This window comes from Fusarium verticillioides, chromosome 6, assembly GCF_000149555.1.
Source record: "Fusarium verticillioides 7600 chromosome 6, whole genome shotgun sequence".
Taxonomy (NCBI): Eukaryota; Fungi; Ascomycota; class Sordariomycetes; order Hypocreales; family Nectriaceae; genus Fusarium; species Fusarium verticillioides.
The window spans coordinates 750,094-770,018 of NC_031680.1; the positions used below are offsets into that span (position 1 = coordinate 750,094).

At 49.7% G+C, this 19,925-nt stretch overlaps 7 protein-coding genes across 9 annotated transcripts in view; 3 read left to right on the top strand and 4 right to left on the bottom strand.

The window, feature by feature from the left end:
* Positions 1–14: 14 nt before the first annotated feature.
* FVEG_02546 (hypothetical protein) lies at positions 15–427 on the bottom strand (the record flags this gene model as incomplete). Its single annotated transcript, XM_018889878.1, has 2 exons — positions 15–344; positions 416–427. The coding sequence occupies 2 exons, from the start codon at positions 425–427 to the stop codon at positions 15–17; spliced, it is 342 nt and encodes a 113-aa protein (XP_018746109.1).
* Positions 428–550: 123 nt separating this feature from the next.
* Positions 551–1,416, bottom strand: FVEG_02545 (hypothetical protein; the record flags this gene model as incomplete). The annotated part of the gene is made up of 3 exons (XM_018889877.1): positions 551–783; positions 999–1,192; positions 1,406–1,416. The coding sequence occupies 3 exons, from the start codon at positions 1,414–1,416 to the stop codon at positions 551–553; spliced, it is 438 nt and encodes a 145-aa protein (XP_018746108.1).
* Positions 606–4,730, top strand: FVEG_02544 (hypothetical protein). The gene is made up of 4 exons (XM_018889876.1): positions 606–857; positions 906–1,680; positions 1,733–2,421; positions 2,470–4,730. Exon 4 carries the CDS (start codon positions 3,047–3,049, stop codon positions 4,559–4,561), a length of 1,515 nt encoding a protein of 504 aa, XP_018746107.1. The 5' UTR covers positions 606–857; positions 906–1,680; positions 1,733–2,421; positions 2,470–3,046; the 3' UTR covers positions 4,562–4,730.
* Positions 4,731–7,823: 3,093 nt separating this feature from the next.
* Positions 7,824–11,675, top strand: FVEG_02543 (hypothetical protein). 3 transcript variants are annotated; one of them, XM_018889874.1, is made up of 3 exons: positions 7,824–8,187; positions 8,231–8,776; positions 8,942–11,640. In XM_018889874.1, exons 2-3 carry the CDS (start codon positions 8,769–8,771, stop codon positions 10,953–10,955), a joined length of 2,022 nt encoding a protein of 673 aa, XP_018746105.1. In that variant the 5' UTR covers positions 7,824–8,187; positions 8,231–8,768; the 3' UTR covers positions 10,956–11,640. The 3 variants fall into 3 exon arrangements, with proteins under 3 accessions (XP_018746105.1, XP_018746106.1, XP_018746104.1); XM_018889875.1 differs by having other exon boundaries at positions 7,890–8,182; XM_018889873.1 differs by having other exon boundaries at positions 7,890–8,776; positions 8,942–11,675.
* FVEG_02542 (dolichyl-phosphate-mannose-protein mannosyltransferase) lies at positions 11,632–15,751 on the bottom strand. The gene is made up of 5 exons (XM_018889872.1): positions 14,906–15,751; positions 14,536–14,825; positions 14,193–14,476; positions 12,673–14,139; positions 11,632–12,616 (listed from the first exon to the last, which is right to left on the bottom strand). The coding sequence occupies exons 1-5, from the start codon at positions 15,205–15,207 to the stop codon at positions 12,074–12,076; spliced, it is 2,886 nt and encodes a 961-aa protein (XP_018746103.1). The 5' UTR covers positions 15,208–15,751; the 3' UTR covers positions 11,632–12,073.
* A 338-nt stretch (positions 15,752–16,089) lies between these two features.
* FVEG_02541 (hypothetical protein) lies at positions 16,090–18,449 on the bottom strand. The gene is made up of 2 exons (XM_018889871.1): positions 17,670–18,449; positions 16,090–17,618 (listed from the first exon to the last, which is right to left on the bottom strand). The coding sequence occupies exons 1-2, from the start codon at positions 18,125–18,127 to the stop codon at positions 16,487–16,489; spliced, it is 1,590 nt and encodes a 529-aa protein (XP_018746102.1). The 5' UTR covers positions 18,128–18,449; the 3' UTR covers positions 16,090–16,486.
* Positions 18,450–19,318: 869 nt separating this feature from the next.
* The window catches only part of FVEG_02540 (hypothetical protein), a gene marked incomplete at its 3' end in the record, with an annotated part of 1,707 nt that continues 1,100 nt past the window's right edge, over positions 19,319–19,925 (top strand). Inside the window, exon 1 of the mRNA XM_018889870.1 lies at positions 19,319–19,921. Within this exon, the coding sequence (XP_018746101.1) occupies positions 19,349–19,921 (573 nt within the window). The 5' untranslated portion in view covers positions 19,319–19,348. The remainder of the gene's footprint in view (positions 19,922–19,925) is intronic.

Consider the following 19,925-nt stretch of genomic DNA (forward strand, 5'->3'; position numbering starts at 1 on the left):
CTCTAACAGCTTCATCAATGGCATTCTTGAGTTTGTTGGGTTTCTTGAACCTTTGTCCACTCGTTAAGAGCTTGACCCGGCTCTGGTTTGTTTTGGTTCTTTGGGTCGTTGTAGATGCCCCCAAAAGTCGCTGACCGCAAAGATGACATTTGCTCCTGGAAAGCCTTGGCTAGTGAGGCCCTGTCATCCAAGTCGGCTTGGACTACTTCAACACCGCAGGCCTCGAGGTTCTTTGATTTTTTGGCTTGAAGGGTTCCGGGTGATGCCACGAACACGCCATTTTGGATCACTGAGAAAAGAGTTGACGGCTGAGCCTCCTTGACCGCCTGTTGCACCGGTGATGACTATGAGCTTTTTGGTGGCCATGTCGAGTGTAGGTAGAGAGAGTATGCTTAATATGGGAGTAGTCGATTACATCTCTACCCATTGTATATATGTCTTATAGCCATTTGTTCATTACTAATCGTCTCACCTTCGACCAGTCTCATCACGTTATTCTCATTTTCAGGTCCTGTCTTGCTATTGGTGTTGGTATTGGTTGGTTGGTGTCTTATACCTGCAGGAACGGTTCCACTAAAGTCCGCTCCAGATCCGCCTCTGTCTCACTCTGCCTCCCTATTACCCGCTCACCTCCGTTCTCAGCTCTCAGCTTTTCAGCTTCTCTCTTTTCTTCCTGCATTTCAATCATCTCTTCAGCCTGTTTTGACTGTATCTCGCCCCCACGCTCACGCTCACGCTGCAACCCAAGAGATCCTGATTGATTTATAAGCTGCTTTGAAATCACTGCAGATCAACGAGGCTGTCAACGTTACGCGGATCGAGATGCCCGTGTCTCGTCATTCATGTGCAACATGTCGGTAAGGTTGAGCCCTCATATCAGTTTGAAGCTTCTCTGACTTGTTCAGCCGTCTGAAGAGGAAATGCATGAGAGAGCTGCCATCTTGCTCCTTAGTACGGCTCAGAAATGGGGCAGATATAGCCTAAAACTGACGGCTTACAGTGTCGGCGCCTAGGCAAGAAATGTGAATATATAGAACTTCCACCACCTCCAACTGCTCCTCCGCCAGATGGAACAAGCCAGCCGTCTCTATCAGAGCCCAACCAACCGTTTCCCTTGGCCTTCTTCTTGGATCCAGATCTCTTTACGCCGCTGACCACCAGCAATGCATTAGCACCTGGGCCAAGAGTCGATCTGCAACAGATTATAGCCAAGCACTTAGAACCAGATGACTTACCAGTCCTCTATCACAATTACTTTTCTTCAGTACATGAGTGGCTTCCCATGATTAGCAGAAAGCGGATCACACATCCCGATCCTTTCAGTCAAGATGCTTGCCATGATCTGCTACTTTTATGCATGAAAATATGCACGCTCAGACCCAATGGCCACCCTCCATCTCAGCACCCGTTGTACATGTTGGCAAAAACTCTAAGTGCTGCTGCTGAAAGTGCAGGCCTAGTTTCACTTCGCCTTGCTCAGTCCTTGGTGCTATTAGCTCTCTATGAAGCGTGCCAGGCTATATATCCTGCCTGTTACCTCACCATTAGTCGAGCGGCGAGACTAGGTATACTAATGAGTTGGCATGATAGAGATGCACAGCAACTCTTCAAATTTGCTGACTCCTGGTCTAAGCGAGAAGAACAGCGCAGAACATGGTGGACTATCTTTGTGCTTGACAGGTAAGCCATAACTCTACATCCTTGAGCCTCCATCTAAGGAAACTATGTTCAGGTTCATCAGTATGGACACAAGTGGGCTGCCATTTTCAGCTCCGGAGCCTTGCCCTGATGAGCTGCTACCAGTCAACGATGAAGACTGGGTTTTGGGTAAGACTGTTCCAAGCGAGCCACTGTATACAGCATGCTTCAGCTCCATCACGACTCTGGGCTCCTTTGCTAGAACATGCCAAGCAGCTCATATGCTCGGCAAGGTCGTTACACACAAACATTTGAAAACCAAATCTTCGCACGATATCCTACATGTTGTCCAGGAAGCGCAGAGCCTTAATAGAGCACTAAACTCGCTACAAATTTCTATTGAAGAACAATCCTTGAGCAACGTTTCTTCTTCTTCGGCATCCTCTTTGGCATGTGCTTCCGCCATTTGCATTTGTGCCCAAGCGCTCCTATACGGAGCTTATGGATGTCCTGACGCACCTGGAATAACAAGTCGAGAACGTTTGACACACGAAACAGAATTGCAGAGTATTAGCGTTCAAGGCCTGAGAGCACTAGGTAGTACTTTGACCCCTAAACTGGCTCAGATTCAGTCAGGTTGTCCTCTTCAAGCACGATGTTTTTATACCGCTTGTAGTGCGTGCTCATGGTTTATTCGGGAAGACAATGAACCGCAGATGAAAGAAGCGTTGGTGACTATCGTGGATGGTCTCAAAAGACTATCTGAGCGTTGGCCAATTGCGAGTAAGTACTTCAGACTTTGTTCCCTGGAGTGAACTGACGGTTTCCAAGCCGAGTACCTTTCTCTGCTCGATCAGGGCGGGATTTTGCGCCTCGTTGATGACAGCTCTGAGATGGATATCACGTCTTGAAGTCTAATGCTCCTTGGTATTTCAACGGACTCTCAGGTCCAAAAATCATGAGATGGTGCTCGATATGCGGTCCAACATCAAGCACGGGGAATGATTGTGCTGGACATCGACACCACGTGATATGGCTGGCCTCAATTGATCTCCGAACGGCATGCCATAAACCAGAATGTCAATCACGAGTCACGGTATTCTCCATCGGCGAAGTTCATGTAAGTTCATGAGTCGTCCAAAAGCATCAGGCAATTCTTAGCAATTGAGTTCGTCCAAGTGGGCCTGTCATTCTGCCTTTGGCCTAGCCTCCTCTTTTGGTTGCTGGGTCCGAAATCGGTGGATCACGTCTTTCTTTTCGCCTTTGGCAGAAGAATTCTTCTTATAAACATCCTCTATCCAATTCGCCCTCCACTAGTGGATCTCACAGGGCTCAAAAGCGCTATTGCAGCTCAAGCTTTCATCAATTGAGCCGAGACTAACAGCAAATACACACAACACAAGCGCCAATGCCTTCGAGCCAACGTCGGCGCCGTGAGGGCCACCAAGACTCTCACTCTCACATCCACGATGGCGTGTTACACGATGAGACTTCGCCTCTGCTTCCGAGGATATCAGAAGTCAGCGAAAATGGAACCGCAAAGTCGTTGACCGACGTCCACAGCCTCTTGGCTGAGGCGAAACTGCTATGCCAGTACTCTCTCCCTTTGATCGCGACGTATCTGCTTCAGTATTCTTTTACTGTCATTACAACCATTGTCGCTGGTCGGTTGGGTGCTGAGGAATTGGCAGCTTCAAGCTTGGGCTTGACAACGATCAACATCATTGGGTTCACCATCTTTGAGGGCATGGCCACGGCTCTCGACACATTGTGTGCGCAGGCCTACGGGTCTGGTCGCTATACCGGCGTCGGAGTGCACATCCAACGGATGATAGTGTTCATGTCAATCGTCATGATTCCTGTCGGCGCAATCTGGCTATGCTCGCACTGGATTCTGCCATTGCTTGTCCCTCAGCGAAGCCTCGCCTTGAAAGCTGCTTCTTTCTTGCGCGTCAGTCTCGTCGGACTTCCCGGCTATGCATTTTTTGAAGCTGGTAAGAGGTTTCTTCAGGCGCAGGGTGAATTTGCTCCTGGAATGGTCATTCTCATTATTTGTGCTCCCGTCAATGCTTTTCTGAGTTGGTACTTTGCCGTCAAGCTCGACATGGGCCTCGATGGCGCTGCTTTCGGTCAAGCCCTTGCCAATAACCTTCGACCTGCACTTCTTCTGTTGTATGTCGTCTTCATTGGCAAGAAGTCTCACCGATGCTGGGGCGGCTGGGATGGCCGTGCTGCATTTGCGTTCCGCGAATGGGGCCCTATGGTCCGGCTCTCTATTGCAAGCACCGCCGTGAATCTTGCCGAGTGGCTCGCCTTTGAGATCCTCATGGTCAGCACATCTTATCTCGGTACCCGCCACTTGGCTGCGCAAACAGTACTCAACACGCTCTCTATTGTTACATGGCACATACCGTTCTCGATCAGCGTCGCAGTCACCACTCGCTTCGGTCACCTGGTTGGTGCTGGCGCACTCAAGGAAGCACGACGTGCTGCAATTCTATACACTGGCGTCTTCACCGTGGTGGGTATCCTCGACGGCGCATTCCTGTATGTGCTGCGAAACCCGCTTGCAGATATGTTCTCCGACGACAGTACTGTCAGAGACTTGGCCACGGGATCCATGGTTGCTGTGGCCTGCTTCCAGATCATCGACTCAATCATCTGCGGCACCAATGGTGTGTTGAGAGGTCTGGCAAAGCAATCCGTAGCTGCGTGGGTTGTGCTAGCAGTCAACTACCTTGCTGCCGTGCCATTTGCCATATGGCTCGAGCTGGGAAGCCCAGACCTCAAGCTCGATGGTCTTTGGATTGGTCTTGGAAGTGGTATGGTCATCATTGCGATTATTGAATGTGTGTATATGAAGTGGATAAGCTGGCAGGATTGTGTAAACGATGTGAAGGAGAGGGAGGATGACGGAACATAGAATGTTTTCGTAAGGACTTCAAGCCCGGACTACATAGACAAAAGTAATGCATCTTCCGTGGCTCTTCTCGGCCACATATCTCAACTCAGCAACACCCATAGATACCAGTGATCTTCTATCTCGCATCATTGAGAATCAGACGCATGAAATACACCTTTTCTCCTTTCCACTCACCTGGCTGAGGAGCGAAGAAGTCGTGAAAAGTAACTTTGATAGTCTCCAGCCATATTGAACAGGAGAATGGTTGGTGTCTGAGGGAGCTTGATAATTTGTCTGTGTCGGAAACTCAGGAACACCTTGGAACGTTAGAATCATGCCTTCATAGTTGTAGTAAGGCCGGCGTCTATAGTTGGACCTCTGTTTGACATGGAAATTACGTTACAGCATACGAGCTTTGGCCGACCTGTTTGATAACTTGATTTGCAGTCAAATACTTCAGAGCTCGAGCTATCACAGTATAATTGATCAAAACGCGGCAAATTCAGGGAACTAAAAGATAGAGGGAGCACAGGTTACAGATATAATTTTCTATCCAGAAGTTTCATCACCTGTTTCTGAACAATGCTTGTTATCTATAGCTAGAAATTCTAGAATTGAGGCTCCCGTATTGAAACTTGAGAACGGATGTTGGAGTAGAACAGCAGAGAGATACTTGTTCTCATTTGTTTCATGAATCTTCATTTATATGAACTAGGGTACACAGGCAGCTACTACAAGATCTGATGATATTCATCACAATTAGCCTTAGCTTACCAGCCTCGCCCTATTATATAGAGCAGTCAGCCCCTATTACAGTTAGATCATTATTTTGTTAAGAAAAGGCTTTTTAATCTAGGTAATTCAGGACATTTGCTTAACTCTTAAGTTAGCCAGATCTAACCCCACGATAGCTGGCTTAGACATCAACCGCAATGCATATCGCGAGATCTTACAACTTCCCTTCATACTTCATTTTTATGGATAGCGATGGTCACTGCGTAGTTACACGAGGAAGTCAGCTACTGATAGTACTTACTTATTAAGTCCAGAGGCTTATATCTCAGCTCGAGTCTTGAGATTAACGCCACCCTTTGTGAGTTCACTATTTGAATTTTGATTCACAATTGGTGAACTTAGAATATCCGAAAATCCTATATAAAACCCAAGTGGCCTTATGTCAGCTAATCAAGGCATTAGTAAAGGCAAGATGTCACAGAGCACAGAGGTGAGAGGATCAAGATGGATAGGCAGGCATATATCAATTTTTCAGCTTCCATAATCTTTTTCTTCTAAACTGGTTATAAAATAAAGCCATCCCAACAGGAGGACTCATTGGATAGCTGGGAAAGTGCGATTCATAGTTCAAGAAGACAATTATATTATTCTTTGCACAGCGTCTGAGTTGGCTGCTTGATACGTTGACATAGTGAGGCTGGCTGTCTTGAAGTTCCATCTAGCTACGTAAGAAGGATGTTGTCCAAATCGCTTAACGGAATCAATTTTTGGGTATCTTAGACTCCGGCTTCTTTAGTCAAAGGACAGCACTGCAGGGGAAATTCCCGGTTTTGCACGGCTTTATCAAGACATTTCTCGGCTGTTGGTTAGGGATAATGTCATTTGGTAGACGTGATAAAAACGGGCGAATGACCATTTCATGAGCCTTAGGTAGGGGCAGGTGATGGAATGTACGTCAGAGTCTGTGCGACATGTTGTTGATTGTAGTGAAACCAACTACGAACTCATTAATTGTCCTTGCTATTTTCCAGGGCAAAAAGAATGACGATGCAAGGCTGTTGTTCCGTTAAACTTGAGGTCCAAGAGATGCTGGCTCTGATGTCATAGGTCACATTGGACCCTTATCTTAGAGAGATAACTAACATGGATGGCAGGCACTTGGACCTGGGCACAGACAAACAACGGAACATGACAGTCAGTGATTTACTGTAGTTGAAACGTCGGATATAGTGGAGGCTGAGGCGGTTAACGGAAGTGCCAACTCATCAACCAGTTCAGCCTCGAGTTACACTGCAGTCACATCACATAGTCACAGCACAGCATATCGCTCCCTACGCGTAGTGTTACTTGGTCAACACGGCAACATATGTATGCACAAGACGTTGGACTTGCAGGGGCTACAGCTAACTTAGTGGTTAGTCAGGGGTAAAGCGATCGTCTTGGCTGAATGTTTCTCTGATCTGCTCGTGATCGAGAGAACCTCATTCCAGTTGACCTGCAATAAACAGGCTTCATGCCAGTTGTTGTCCAGTTCGATAGGTACAACAGCCTACCCTGGATCAAATATGGTATTCGTCATAGCTTGCGCTTGTTGTCTCGCTTCACTCTCCCTTTCAATTCCGTTTAACTCCCTCCCTCCCTCGACGTGGCTTTGAAAGGTGGATCCTCCCCAAGGACCCTGTCAGTCCAATTCATCGTCATCCTTGCCCAAACTTGGTTGAATCACTCAGATGGACCCGTCATCACTGCCCACTTTTGCCAAATCAATTCTCCTCCACTTGGAGCTAAGCAAAGGGAAACACTTTACCTGCAGCAGCAAGTGACTGTGTCTCATCAAACGATATGGCCCTGTACGGAAGACTCGTCTCGTCTCATATTTCCTCAATCACGCGTGTACGACTCGGGAAGAATTCTTTTCCTACTCCTTCTACTACTTTCCCCTTTTCAGCTCGTAACCTTGAGCCATGGCAATAGACTCCAAACGAGACGAGACCCAAGAGCCTGGTCAAACACGAGGCCCAGGCCTGGCTCTGGGTTGGGCTGGACTGCATTGGAACTGTAAACTTGGCGATAATCCACTGAAGCCCTTCCACTAAAAAACTCGGCCTAGTTTCTGTAGGTCTGCTACTGTACATAGCCTCAGCTGCCAAAGTGAGCGAGCCCCCCCCGGATAGGGCGCTGGAACGGCCCCTGCCTTTAAATCGCTAGCGCACGGGCTCGCACTGAACGCGCATCCCGTTAGTTCGTTTTCTCGATAAGGTCTACTTGGCTCCCAAGTATCGACAAATTGACCACCGCAGCAACCGTGAGCACCGGCTATTCCCAACAAGGATTAACTCACCGGCAAGCGCCTGCACTGTGATAGCGTGGCGTCAGCGGACGGTTCGTGGCGCAGGCGGTTCCTCTAAGAGTTTGGTTGGAGGAGCCAAGGCCTCGACCCCATCGCGTCTCTTGTTCCCTGCTAGATCTCTGCTGTCTGACTGGTCGGCATCAAAGAGGTACATGCCTTGGGCGTATCTGCACTGACTGATGCTCCTTCCATCAGCGAGTCGAGATTGGGAAGACCGAGTGAGGCGGGAACATGGAAGAAGGCGCGATTCATGATGCGCATGGTCGTTCCTAACCAATCTGAATTGAACCCCTTCTTGCCGTCCCTGGATACCTTATTTCTGAATCAAAGTACCTCAGGTATCTCGGATTTTGCTTGTTCTATTTTTTGCTTCGTCTGCATCATTACATCGTCAAACGACTTTCCAAAACGACTCCACCTCCCAATTACGATCCGCGACCGATACGATACGACACGACTTCTGGGACTTTGTCGGATTAGGACCCATCTCCATCTCACAAGCCTGCGGAGAACCAGGGACCGCGGCCGCCCGTGCTACACTGCTACCGTACATTCAGGTCAGGTTCAGTTAGTAGCTACAATACCCACGTATTCGTACATACCAGGATCTCTCTCTCATTTTCCCTCTCGTCTTTCTCTATTTCTCATTTTACGCTCTTCGTGCCTGCTGCCAGCCTGGCAACAGTAATCGAATCAAACAAGCCACAGCATTTCTCAGTCCCTATCAACCTGTCGGCTTCTCAGAGCCTGTGGAACGTGGCTCATCTTGTCTCAGGCCCCGAGGTCTCACAGTCACTCGCTCGCTCGCTCGGATCTCTCACTTATCTCGCCGCCCTCCAGCTCCAGCCAGCTCCAGCTGCAGCTCCCGTCCGTCGTCCGTCGTCTTCCCCCGTTTGGCACTCACAGCCGTTTCCCTGACTGGATTGGACTGGCTTGTCGTCACTCGTCGGCTCCGGAGGGTCCGCCCATCTCTCTCCATTCCCTATCCAAACTCTTTGAGGGATTGACTTTTCCACGTCTGGTCAGTCTCTCAACGGACTTGTCGTCTCATCTTGACCTGTCACGCCAGGTCAGGTCACGTCTTTCTCTGCCCGGGCCGAGAGCACAGGACGTATCCAACTGACACACATACGCCCGATCACAATGGACTCGTACGTTACCATCATTGCCATCTTGAATTCTTGACTCAGTATACCTCCGTTCTCCGCACCCGCTTGCACCTTCTTCTCTTGTTCCGCCACACATACTCTCCAGCCCGAACTCTATCACCAAATTTGGCCACCACATCTTGTCGGCTTTGAGCTTACGCGTTGTAGATTTATTCCAATGTCCGCCGCCGCCGCCGGCTGGGGTCAACCACTCGCGACAAAATCGCCAGCTTCTCGGCGGTCATTAGGTCATTTTCGATCTCTCTCCTCCATCGCAGCGACCCCTAGCTATCACCCTCGAACGCCTTCGCTTACTCCCGACCACACACCGATCAAATCTTCCTCCTCGACACATCTACCGATTGTCTCACCGAACCCGCCTACAGATTTTGGAGATGAGATGAGCACAATACCTGATCCTCGAAGTCGTGCAATGAGCCCTGCCGATGACAGCGGTGTAGCGACTCCCAGTCATCACCCCGATCTGAATGACGAAGTCGCCACCCTCAGTAATAAGCTCATCAACGCCATCAATCACCAAACCATCCTGGACGACTCTTTATCCGCCGCTCGCCACGAACTTGATGCTGCACGGGAACGAATTCGCATGCTTGAGACTCAGAATGCCTCACAACGCGAAATGTTGGCTGGTGACGTATGGGTTCGCAAGCACACCGTTGAGGACGAAAAGAGGGTGTGGCAGGCCAAGGTTGCCGCGGAACGTCAAAAGCGAATTGACACAGAAATGGAAAAGAAGAAGATTGAGCAGGAGCTCGAGAATCTCACAGCGGCATTGTTTGAGGAAGCAAACAAAATGGTGATTGCTGCCAAGGAAGAGGCCAAGACTGACCATGAGGCTCTTCAGCGCAAGAATGACCAGCTCAAGTCTCAGCTTGCCGATACTGAGAGCATTCTAAAATCTCAACAGGAGCAACTGGTCGAGCTGAAGCACGTTATGGAACATATGGCTTCGGAACGAGGAGATCACAATAACCCCACTGCTCCCTCTTCTCCCGGCTTGACGAAACCTGATACTCGTGACGATCCTCGATCTTCAGCTGAGGAGCCTGCTGCTTCGCTCTGGAGCGCTTCCGTCGAGCCTGCTCACCCGACCAGCTTCTCGCATCTTGTCCAACCTGTTCTGCGAACCGATTTGTCGTCTTATGACGATTTTCTCATACTCGCACGGACTTCTCGAAATCGCCCTGGCAGCCGCGTTTCTTCAGGTTCAGTCGGTGCTCTGAATGCTCTAACTGGCTTTGGACTTGGTGGTTCGATATCGAGCGCCCATCCCTCAAACGCCTCAACTACCTCACTTGGCACACCTATTGCTGGGGCCGGAAGTGCACCTCAGTCTCCCAACACACCGGCCTCTACCGTCAGCGCTGCTTCAAATGCATCAGCTACCCCTCTGCCGAGCTTGAAAGAAACAAAGTTTTATAAGCGAGTTTTGGCTGAAGATATCGAGCCTACACTTCGTCTAGATATGGCTCCAGGCTTGTCATGGCTGGCTCGTCGATCCGTTATCGCCGCCATCGCTGACGGATCTCTGGTGGTTGAGCCCGTGCCAACCACTGGCAGTCTTGTGGCACTTACAAAGCCGCAATTTTACCCATGTGCACTCTGCGGTGATTCACGCAAGGACCCTCAGTATTTACGAAACCATCGATTCAGAACGAGTGAGACTGATTCCGCTCAACGGCACCCGTTGTGCAAGTACTGTCTGACTCGCGTACGGTCGACTTGTGACTTCTTGGGCTTCTTGCGTATGGTTAAGGATGGTCATTGGCGAGCGGACAATGAGGATCACGAGAAGGCTGCCTGGGAGGAGAGTGTACGACTGAGGGAGCAGATGTTCTGGTCTCGCATTGGTGGTGGTGTTATTCCATGCATCCCCGCGCCCCTCTCTGTCGACATGGAAAAGAGCCCGCGTAATAGCCACGACGGCAGTGTGAGGTCTGACCATCTCGAGGTTCCTGGCTTTCAAACACCACCGATGACGATAGAACGGACACGAAGCGATACAACCAAGAGTGGCCAGATCGAGGAGCCACACACACCTCCTATGCAAACTGATGGAGCCAGGAGCGTACGCAGCTCCGTCCAGAGTCTTGATGTGAAGAGCAACTCTGGTTCGGAAGAAACGAAGCGACTATCTATCACGATTCCGACTACGGATTAAAAACCTCACATCCTTCAAAGTCCCTTCGAGTCGGTGATATCGACACCACTGTAGACTTTGTGTATGACTATGTATACTATTTGGGCTACAGGATCGCATGCATTGTTTTGGATTGCACCTTTTCGGTGCTACTACTCTATGGGCCGATGAGATCAAATATTATGAGCTCAGGGGATGGTGGATCAGCCCCTAATATTTCCTTTTTGAACGAATATGGCACGGAAATTGGATGGAAGGAAGGATTGGAAGCAAGCAATCATTTGGTCGTTTATGAACTGCGCGCGTTCTTCTCAGATGGTGGGATTTCATTGCTGGCGTTTGATGGAAATATGCGCATCATTCATTCGGGGCGGCGCAACGACATGGGAAATGGGCCTTTCTTTTTGGAATGACGTACTTGTCCTTTGCTTTTTCTCGTTATCCAGAGCGTTCATGATTGAGTTGCTGATATTGCGCAACAAGAGCGCACAACACGCAGGCATGCCTTGGCATTCTTACACAATAGATTACTCAAGGCCGTCAAGCATGCCCTCTGACGATGCCCTTTAGTTGTAGTAGTAATACATATGATACCAACTACAACAGACTTGTCCTTTGTAACACTGTGGTATCGAACTTGAACTATAGGCCTGATGGACTCTCGATAGCTCTGAGGCTTGCACTAATGAAGTTATACATCAGGAACACTACAAAATTATTCATTCTTCACTGCAAACTAGACAAGACTTGAACTTGAACATGAAAATTTATTATGTGATAAATTTGTACATCGCTGCCAATCGTACCGATGCCACAGTACTACCCTCGACATAAGCCAACAAATGAGAGTACGTCATTGCTAGACGTTCTGGTTCCGGTTTCCGCGTAACCTCATCTCCTCCTTCTTTTTAGATGTTTTCTATAATATCTCTTTCAGAACAAGACATTGCTTTCTCCTTTCCAGCCTCCTAATATCAGACCAACATGGATCTTCCCATCCTCCCTCCATAGGTCGTAAGTGATAGAGTACATGATGTTACATGAATTGTGGCGAGGTTTTGATGAAGCCGGTCGTAGAGCAAAGGAAGGGTTATTAGTGACCTGGAAATATTGCTGGATGAGACTGAGCCTAGGGCACTCTACAACTCTTCCTTAACGGTAGCATCTTGCTGGTTCTCACTGGCAGGCTTAGCCTTGGCCTCTTCCGCCTCCTTCTCACCATCCTTGCTGGCAGCCACATCTTGAGGAGCGGCGGCACCTTCATCCTTGCCCTTAACGGTCTCGCTGTTGACACCCTCGACGTCGGGGTGAGGAGGAGCGACACCAGCCAGGTTCTGGTCCCAGCCCTCAGCAGGCTCTTGGACTTCGTTGCCCTGTTCATCAACAACGCGTGTCTTGGTTTCGTACTTGGTCTTGAACTCAACCTTGCCCTCAAGAGCTTTTACCTCCTCAGGGTCAAGGAGGTTGCCATCCTGGTCACGGTACTCAACCTTCTCTTCCTTAGCAACGACTCGGTGCTCAACCTGGGCCTGATCAGGAGCAGGGGGAGCTCCAGAGATGACAGCCTCTTCTTGCTTCTGGGAGACAGGGGCCTCCTCCTGCTTGGGCTCAACGTTCTTGGCTGCTGAGGTGGTGGGGACTACAGATGAGCTGATGGAGGGGACCTCGCTGTACTTGTCATACTGTGAATGATGTCAGTCAAGGCTCATAACTTGTCAATGTTGGCAGTGAAACTCACGCTATCATAAAAGGTGTTGCAGTCGAAGTCCCAGGTGTTGAAAAGCTTCATGCGCCTGCAGTCGGCCTTGGTCCAAGGGCTTCCGTAGGCCAGGGGAGAGTAGAGCATGAAGACGGCAGCCGACAGGACAAGGAACGAGACAGTAGCAACACGGTTGATCAAAGCGGTATCACGAGCACCAGCTCCGGGGATGCGGGCAGTGGCGTAGTCAAAGAGCTGGCACAAAGCAATGATCGCAAAGTAGAGAGCAGGGAAATAGTGATGAAGGAAAAGTTGACGTTGCATCAGGTAGAAGGGGAAGTAGTGCAGAGCCCAGCCAAGAACTGAAGTACCAATCTCGTAGTCGAATCGCTTGAAGGTGATGTTGGAGTAGTCATTGCAGCTGCGCTGCCAGCGGAGAACAGCAATAGCCTTGAAGATGACCCAGATGGCAACGGCAACGCTGGAAGACCACCAAATGATGGGGTTTCCGAGGAGATAAACCTGCTTATGCTGACGACCCCAGAAGTTGATACCACGGCGGAGAATGGGCCACGACTCAGGGCGAGAATCCCAGGCGTGAGAGTCAGTGAGACCGGCGTTTGTTCGCCACATGACCTTCTGGAGTTCCCAGAACTTGCCGAAGAAACCAGGATTGCGGTAGTTGACCTTCTCAACATCGCCCTGCAATTGAGGGTGAGAGTTACCCTCGATGTACCATAGACTGTTGGGAAGAGTTCCGCCTCGGGCGCAAGTAACTTCCTGTTGCTCAGAGGCCCAGTCAGGGAGCTTGACCTTGTGGGAGAACAGAACACAGCCTGTCATGACGTGCACAAGACGGAACTTGGATTCGATAGTGCGAAGACGTTCCTTTGCAACAGATCCATATGTCTTCTTCTTCACAATCTCAACACGGAAGAAATCGTTGGCATCTCCCTCGAATCCTTCGTAACCATAGGCAGAAACCTCATTTTGCCAGTCGGCCTCAGTGATAGGTGGGCGAACGTCATGAGAGTGAAGGCGGCGATGAGTGGGGCCATGGTAAAGACGAAGGACGGTACCGTCGGTGATGTACTGAGGCTCAGGAAGGGCGTCCCAGGCCTTGGTGCCATTGATGGGCTGGCCATCAATTCCAAGAGGCTGGGTCTGGTTCTCAAGGAGCCACACATTGTTGTCGTCCTTGTGAGGGTACAGGGTGATCTGCTGCTGCTTGCTACCGGTAGGGTACATGAGAGGATGAGAGTGGAGGTAGCCACCCTGAGTGTTAACATGGCGGATGGTGACACGGCTGCCCATGATAACATCGGCGGGGACATCCTTCATACGCTTGTTGTTGAGAGTGGCCTGGAACTCGGAGCTCATGAAGCCATCACCGTCGCCAGGGTTCTTGAGGCAAACGAAGTGGATAGCGAACATGGCCATGTAGAAGGTGAGTGGAATAATGATTAGACAGAAGACACGAGCCATAAAGTGCTTAGTGAAAAGACGCTGTTCATCCGTTAGTAAACATGTTCGTATGTGTATATTAATCAATTTCTTACCATGGACACGTTCTTGTTGTCGCCGAGAAGGACCCAGAGTTGAAGTAGAGTGAGGGATCCAACCCAGGCAATGGTGAAGAGTCCAACCCACTTGATGCTGACGGTGATACCCAGGCCAAGACCAGTAAGAACAAGCCAGAACCACCAGCTTAGCTGGAAAGCCTTGGAAGGGCCAAGCTCGTGCTGGTTGGTGAAGCAAGAAAAGGAGAGGACGGTGAAAGCAGTCGCGGCGACAAGAGGCGAATCGAGGAGGATGAGACGAGCCTGGGTAAGAAGACCGTTCTCTGCAGATAGTTAGCAAGAGACTCTCTAGGTCAGTTGAAAGGCCAGGAGAGATACGAACCGAAGATGATCAGGCCAGCTCCCATGGTAGCAGTCATTGTACGGCAACCAACAGCCTTGAGAGTGAAGAACATGCAGGGAACCAAGAGAATACCGCAGATAGCAGGGAACATTCGCATCGCGACATAGGGAACACCAGGCTCAATGTAGTCCTTGCCAATCTCCTTAAAGTCGAAACTTCCATCAAATCCAGCAAGCCATCCGGTAAGGGCAATAAGCATCTTGGCCAGGGGAGGGTGAACGTCCATGAAGAACTTGCCCTTGATATACTTTGTAGCAAAGCCACCGAAGCTTGATATATAAGTTAGCGCATTGATGGAATAGACGGGGTGGAAGCTGCAACAGAGCTTCAGCTGGCTGGGGGAACACACTGGACCTCGTCAAAGACAACGCTTGTGGGCTGATAGATCTTGTACACGCGAACGAGGGTAGCAACGAGGATGAGGGCCAAGGCCACCCAATAGTCGGAGAGGGGGAGGAGGAAGACATCGTTATCCTCAACGCCATCGGACTGGTACGAAGTGTTCTTGGTGTTCTTAGGCTTGGACTTGTTCTTGGTGGTGACAGCAGTGGTCTGCGGCTGAGGAGGAGGAGCTGCAAAAGGCTGCTTCTCAGTCACAGGCGTCGGGGCCTTGACTGGCGGTTGGGGACTCTTGCCCCTCGTACGAGCCATGGTAATCGAGTATCAATATAGAATTCGAGTCAATTCGATCGCTAGGGGACGCTATGTCCAAATCGTTGGTTCGATGTAACGAGAGTTGATGAAGAAGAGCTATAACAGAGACCGGGAGGGATCTAGAGATGCCTCATCGATGGCTGGTTCTTGGCTAAACAGAAAGTGAACAAGAATAGAAAATGGAAGAGAAAAAAGGACCCAAAACTCAATCGCAGACCGCCGTTGTGATACGGATATCAACGGACGATAGGCGATGTAAGAAAGCCTGGGGGGGAAGAAGAATGGATGTTGGGCGATGGTTTGCAAGGAGTAAGAAAATAGAAAGGGAAGTGGGCAAAAGAGGGATGATGAAGCTTCAGGGGATATTTTAGCACCACCTCAGCTACAGTAGCAATGGCCTTATGCAGGCTGAGACCGCACCTATAATACCTAGTAAACGGTGATAGGTAGATTGATGGTTGCAGTGCGATACGAGCAGTCGCGTCCAGCGTCGTACCCGTTTTCTTCCTTCCAGGTTCCTCGGGGCTCTCGAGAAAAAAAAGTTGTAGCTACAGTGGCCTCTTCGGTTCGTTCCTGTCTAGGTGTCTCTGACCTCCCGTCTAACTAACAGGACATGTCAGCGTCAGCCCAGTGGATGCTCTCCCTAACATCCCTTTACCCCTGCAGCGAATCAAACCCGGACCCAGCCGTGGAGATCCCCTGGCGTCTCCGCAGCGCTAGGCTCAGAGCAGAGCTTCAGCAGGCGCCATTAGACCTGTGAATATCAACCATTGGCGATAGCTCTCCGAGGACAGCTCGACTGGTTTCAGCTCCCGCAAACGTGTTTGGCATTCGACATCGACAATGGCTTGTCATGAGGCTTCTGTACATGAATCATAACTGCGTTGTTCCTGACTTATGCCTCTATACTATCAGAAACAATACCATGCCTCGAGAGTCTTGGTGGATGTGGCTACTGCAGCCACACAGGGGCCTGGCCACCTCGAATGTGGCTCCAGCTCCAAACAAAACGACACTAAACCTTCAGGTACACTAACAACTTAACCCCTTTTCTGCCCTTGATCTCCAAATTGCTACGCACTACTTGAAACACACGGTTCTAGGCCATGAAACTTTTCCTTCTACTTTATCGTGTCGTGTTTATTACCGCTGGTGTACCTTGCCCAACCCAACCATTGACCTTGATATAGGGTATCTCAATTCCAACATATATATACCTTACTCATGATAACATCATTGACTTTTGGTGCTGCAATCCCAGACGAGACTATAAGTCCTATCGACCCCGAGACTGCAAGTAATCTGCCCATTGTCGAAAACCAGCAATCCAATGCGGAACGCCTTCAGGTTTTGCCAACTCGTTCAGTGACGCCCTGCGAGGAGATTCCCGCGTCAACCAGTTGTGACCTTGGGCATCCAACACATCAGCCATTGACGCCGATATAATAGTCTGTACCTGTCCATCCACCAAGGAAAACTCTTGAAGTGCCTGCATCGCCTCACTCCATCGAGATAATGCAACCTCAAAATCCGATCTGATGTGCGATAGCTTTGCCAAGATGACGTATACTCGCAGTCTTTCGTACTTCAGAAGACTAGCCCGAGATTCGATGTCGACGCATATCTTTTCTGCTTCTTCGTAGCGTTCCTGGGCGAAAAGAGCCTCTGACAAAGCCAATTCAAGAAGCGATTTGCCAGTCAAAGGGTCAGGCCTCTCGGTACGCCGTATAATCTCGTCACGAAGGTAACCCTCTCCTATCATAGGCTCGTCAAGTTCTCTTAAAGCATCGGCCAAATCACATGTCAGATCCCGTAGATCCTCATCAAAGATGAGCTGACTCGGTTTCTGCGACACTTCGTGTGCTATCTCCAGCAACTTTAGAGATTTATCGAAATTGCCCTGTAGTCGCTTGACCCTTCCCAGCAGTGAGTGTTTACGGAAACTGAGGATCTCTTCCAGAGGCGAAGGCTCATCGCCAAGCGGGTTCCAATCCTCTAATAGCTTCTGCGCAGTTGACAGATCCGCCACTTGGATTGAGTTTAGGGAACGTTGGATAATAGCGACCCCAACCTCACAGCTTATGCGCTTGTTCACAGCGGCTGTAGGGTCGTTGATTACGAAGTCCTCAAGGCTTTCTGTCGCCTCATCCATGTTTCCACTGAGACGTCCCAGGACTGCTTTGGTTTGGCCAATGCAGAGCCGGAGGTGTGTATCTTTCAAACGCCCAGCAGCCAATTCTGCCTGGCCAATAGCGAAGTACTTCCAAGCCATGTCTGGAAACCGGAAAGCTTCAATGAGTGTGAGCATGAAGTCGGTTCTGGTGGCTGTAGGCAGCTCATCGAAACAGTCGTGGAACGCCTCAGCAACATGATGCAGATGCGGTAAGAATGATCTAACCACGGGTTCTCTTGTGTAGTGTCAGCGGTTCAAGCTCGCTGGATATCGATTTCAGACTCACGGGAACTCGATGTACTTCCAGGGTATGGCTCTATATGCCACAATCAAAGCCTGTTGCCGCCAGAACGGGAGCGCATCTGGCGCAAGGCTTCGGTGGACTCTCGCTGACATATCTTCATTCAAATGATACGTCTCGTCTGGATATTTGAGAAGAGCTGCCAATTGACATAGTTCACGAAAGGCTCGTGTAAGTCGTTGGTCATCTGCGAGGATGTCGATCAGCCACGAGGCCAGGCCAACTTTGGTTGCGTCAACAAGCTCAACTTCTCCCTCGATCGTCCATCGTTTTCGAGGTGTTGACCCCCGTGTAAATAGTTCCAGGGGAATTTTCTCGCATGGCGAAAAGAATGAGAGCAGGACTAATAGGACACTGGCATCTTCGGTCTGGGTGAAGCTCTCGTCAAACAGGGATTGAGAGGCAGCCTCAAGGGCAGAGTTTCTCCATTCTGTCAACTCCATCGATAATGACTTATATGAGATTCAAAGCTGCGCTGAGGAATTCTCTCGGCATCTCATGTCATGAAGGAGAGGAGGGATTTATTCGACAGCTGTGTCGACGATGGAGAAGCCTTGTACCGAGAGCCCAGTCCAGCTTTGCAGGTGTTTTACTTTTTCTCACTGGGAGAATCTTGTTTGGTATTTAACCAGACTTTGCCTTGAATGAGGCTATTGATAAGACCCCCTGATAGACTTGACAGGTCTGGACTCTGGATCGCGGTTTTGAATGCCGAATACCGGTGGTGTGTTGAAAGATACTATGCCAGCCTGGGGTTGTAGGTCGGGGAAAACGGCGAATGCTCCGTGGTAGATGATAAACGTCATTTAGGGTATTGCGGGGTATCCAGGTTCAGATGCAGATGCTAACCGACATTATGCGTGGAGTTGTGGAAGTAATCTGAAGGAACACGATAAGCCAAAGATTGGGCATTTCAAGTTGATGGCTCATCTCAGTCATGAACTAAAGCGGTAGCCCTCCAGGGTTTGATATGACCACCAAGGTAGCCAGCCGTTAGAGAATCGAATTACGGGAGAAACCTGTCACAGATAGATAGAGGCAGATTATCTTTAAACCCTTCTTGCAGAAACCAGTGTCTACTAACTTACACTCCGGACCGTGCGTGTTATCACGGCATGTAACTCAGGATATAACCAATTAAGATCATGAAAGGTTGGCCAGTAGTATCGGCATCTCAACCATCAACTAAGCCACAGAAGCTCTTGTACATTAACTGACTGTTCAAGTATAGTCCCAAATAGCTTATACCGTATATGATATTTATTGGCTACTATAGGTTTAAAGACTGAGACAAGTATAGTGCTTGTTCAAAGGAAGAAGTTGGCACAAGATGTATTCACCGAGACTGTTGCATATGATGACCTGGCCTTCAAGTACTGATTGATTTCAGAAGAACAAAGAACGATTTTTTAAGACGCCAGCTACCAGAATACCTAGCTAGAGTTCGTTAACCCTCATGAAAATAGGTTTAGGTATTAGCAAAGTTGAAATAAAGTTGTCGTCAAAGTCGAGGTGAGCGTGGTAGACAACTAAAACCACCCGGAACAACAATTCGCCGGCCAAAGCTTCGCGTCGCCACAACACCTCGAAATTTCCAAAGTCGCCTGCCTTTCACTAGCAGCTCCATCAGCCTTTTTCCTCTTTCTCAGCGCGTCCTCCTCACAATGGCAGCCGTAACAACCAACGGCGATGCCGCCGCCAACGCTCTCGACGACATTAAGCCACCCGCTGGAGTAGTCCTTCCTCCTCGCGAGATTCGAAACGTTCTTGAAAAGACAGCCGGCTATGTAGCGCGAAACGGCGCCGTCTTCGAAGATCGCATTCGCGAAAAGGAACGATCAAACCCGAAATTCAGCTTTCTCAACCCTTCCGATGCCTACCATCCCTTCTACCAATGGCGACTAGATGAGGTCAAGAGTGGACGTGGTACAGCGATCGCTGCTGGTCGCGTGGGCGAACCCGCGGCCGAGGCTCCCAAGCCTCAGGGACCCCCGAAGCCTGCCGATTACCTGTTCTCCGCGCGAACGCCTCGCATCAACCGAAAGGATCTGGATGTGATTCAACTATCGGCTCTCTTTGTAGCAAAGAATGGACGACAGTTTATGACACAGTTGGCTCAGCGCGAAGCTGGTAACCCGCAATTCGGCTTCCTCATCCCTAACCACACTCTCCACAACTTCTTCCAGCATATTATCGACCAAACGCAACTTTATTACGTGCAAGCGGCCTCGGCGGAGGTGG

What these genes read in the sequence shown, in the direction of transcription:
- FVEG_02544 (XM_018889876.1), top strand. Translation starts at nt 3,047, where the DNA reads ATGCCTTCGAGCCAACGTCGGCGCCGTGAGGGCCACCAAGACTCTCAC.
- FVEG_02541 (XM_018889871.1), bottom strand. Translation starts at nt 18,127, where the DNA reads ATGGAGTTGACAGAATGGAGAAACTCTGCCCTTGAGGCTGCCTCTCAA. An exon ending in TGGAAGTACATCGAGTTCCC is followed by an intron (nt 17,619 to 17,669) that starts GTGAGTCTGAAA and finishes ACACTACACAAG; the next exon opens with AGAACCCGTGGTTAGATCAT.
- FVEG_02542 (XM_018889872.1), bottom strand. Translation starts at nt 15,207, where the DNA reads ATGGCTCGTACGAGGGGCAAGAGTCCCCAACCGCCAGTCAAGGCCCCG. An exon ending in GTTGTCTTTGACGAGGTCCA is followed by an intron (nt 14,826 to 14,905) that starts GTGTGTTCCCCC and finishes TTATATATCAAG; the next exon opens with CTTCGGTGGCTTTGCTACAA. An exon ending in GCAACACCTTTTATGATAGC is followed by an intron (nt 12,617 to 12,672) that starts GTGAGTTTCACT and finishes CATCATTCACAG; the next exon opens with TATGACAAGTACAGCGAGGT.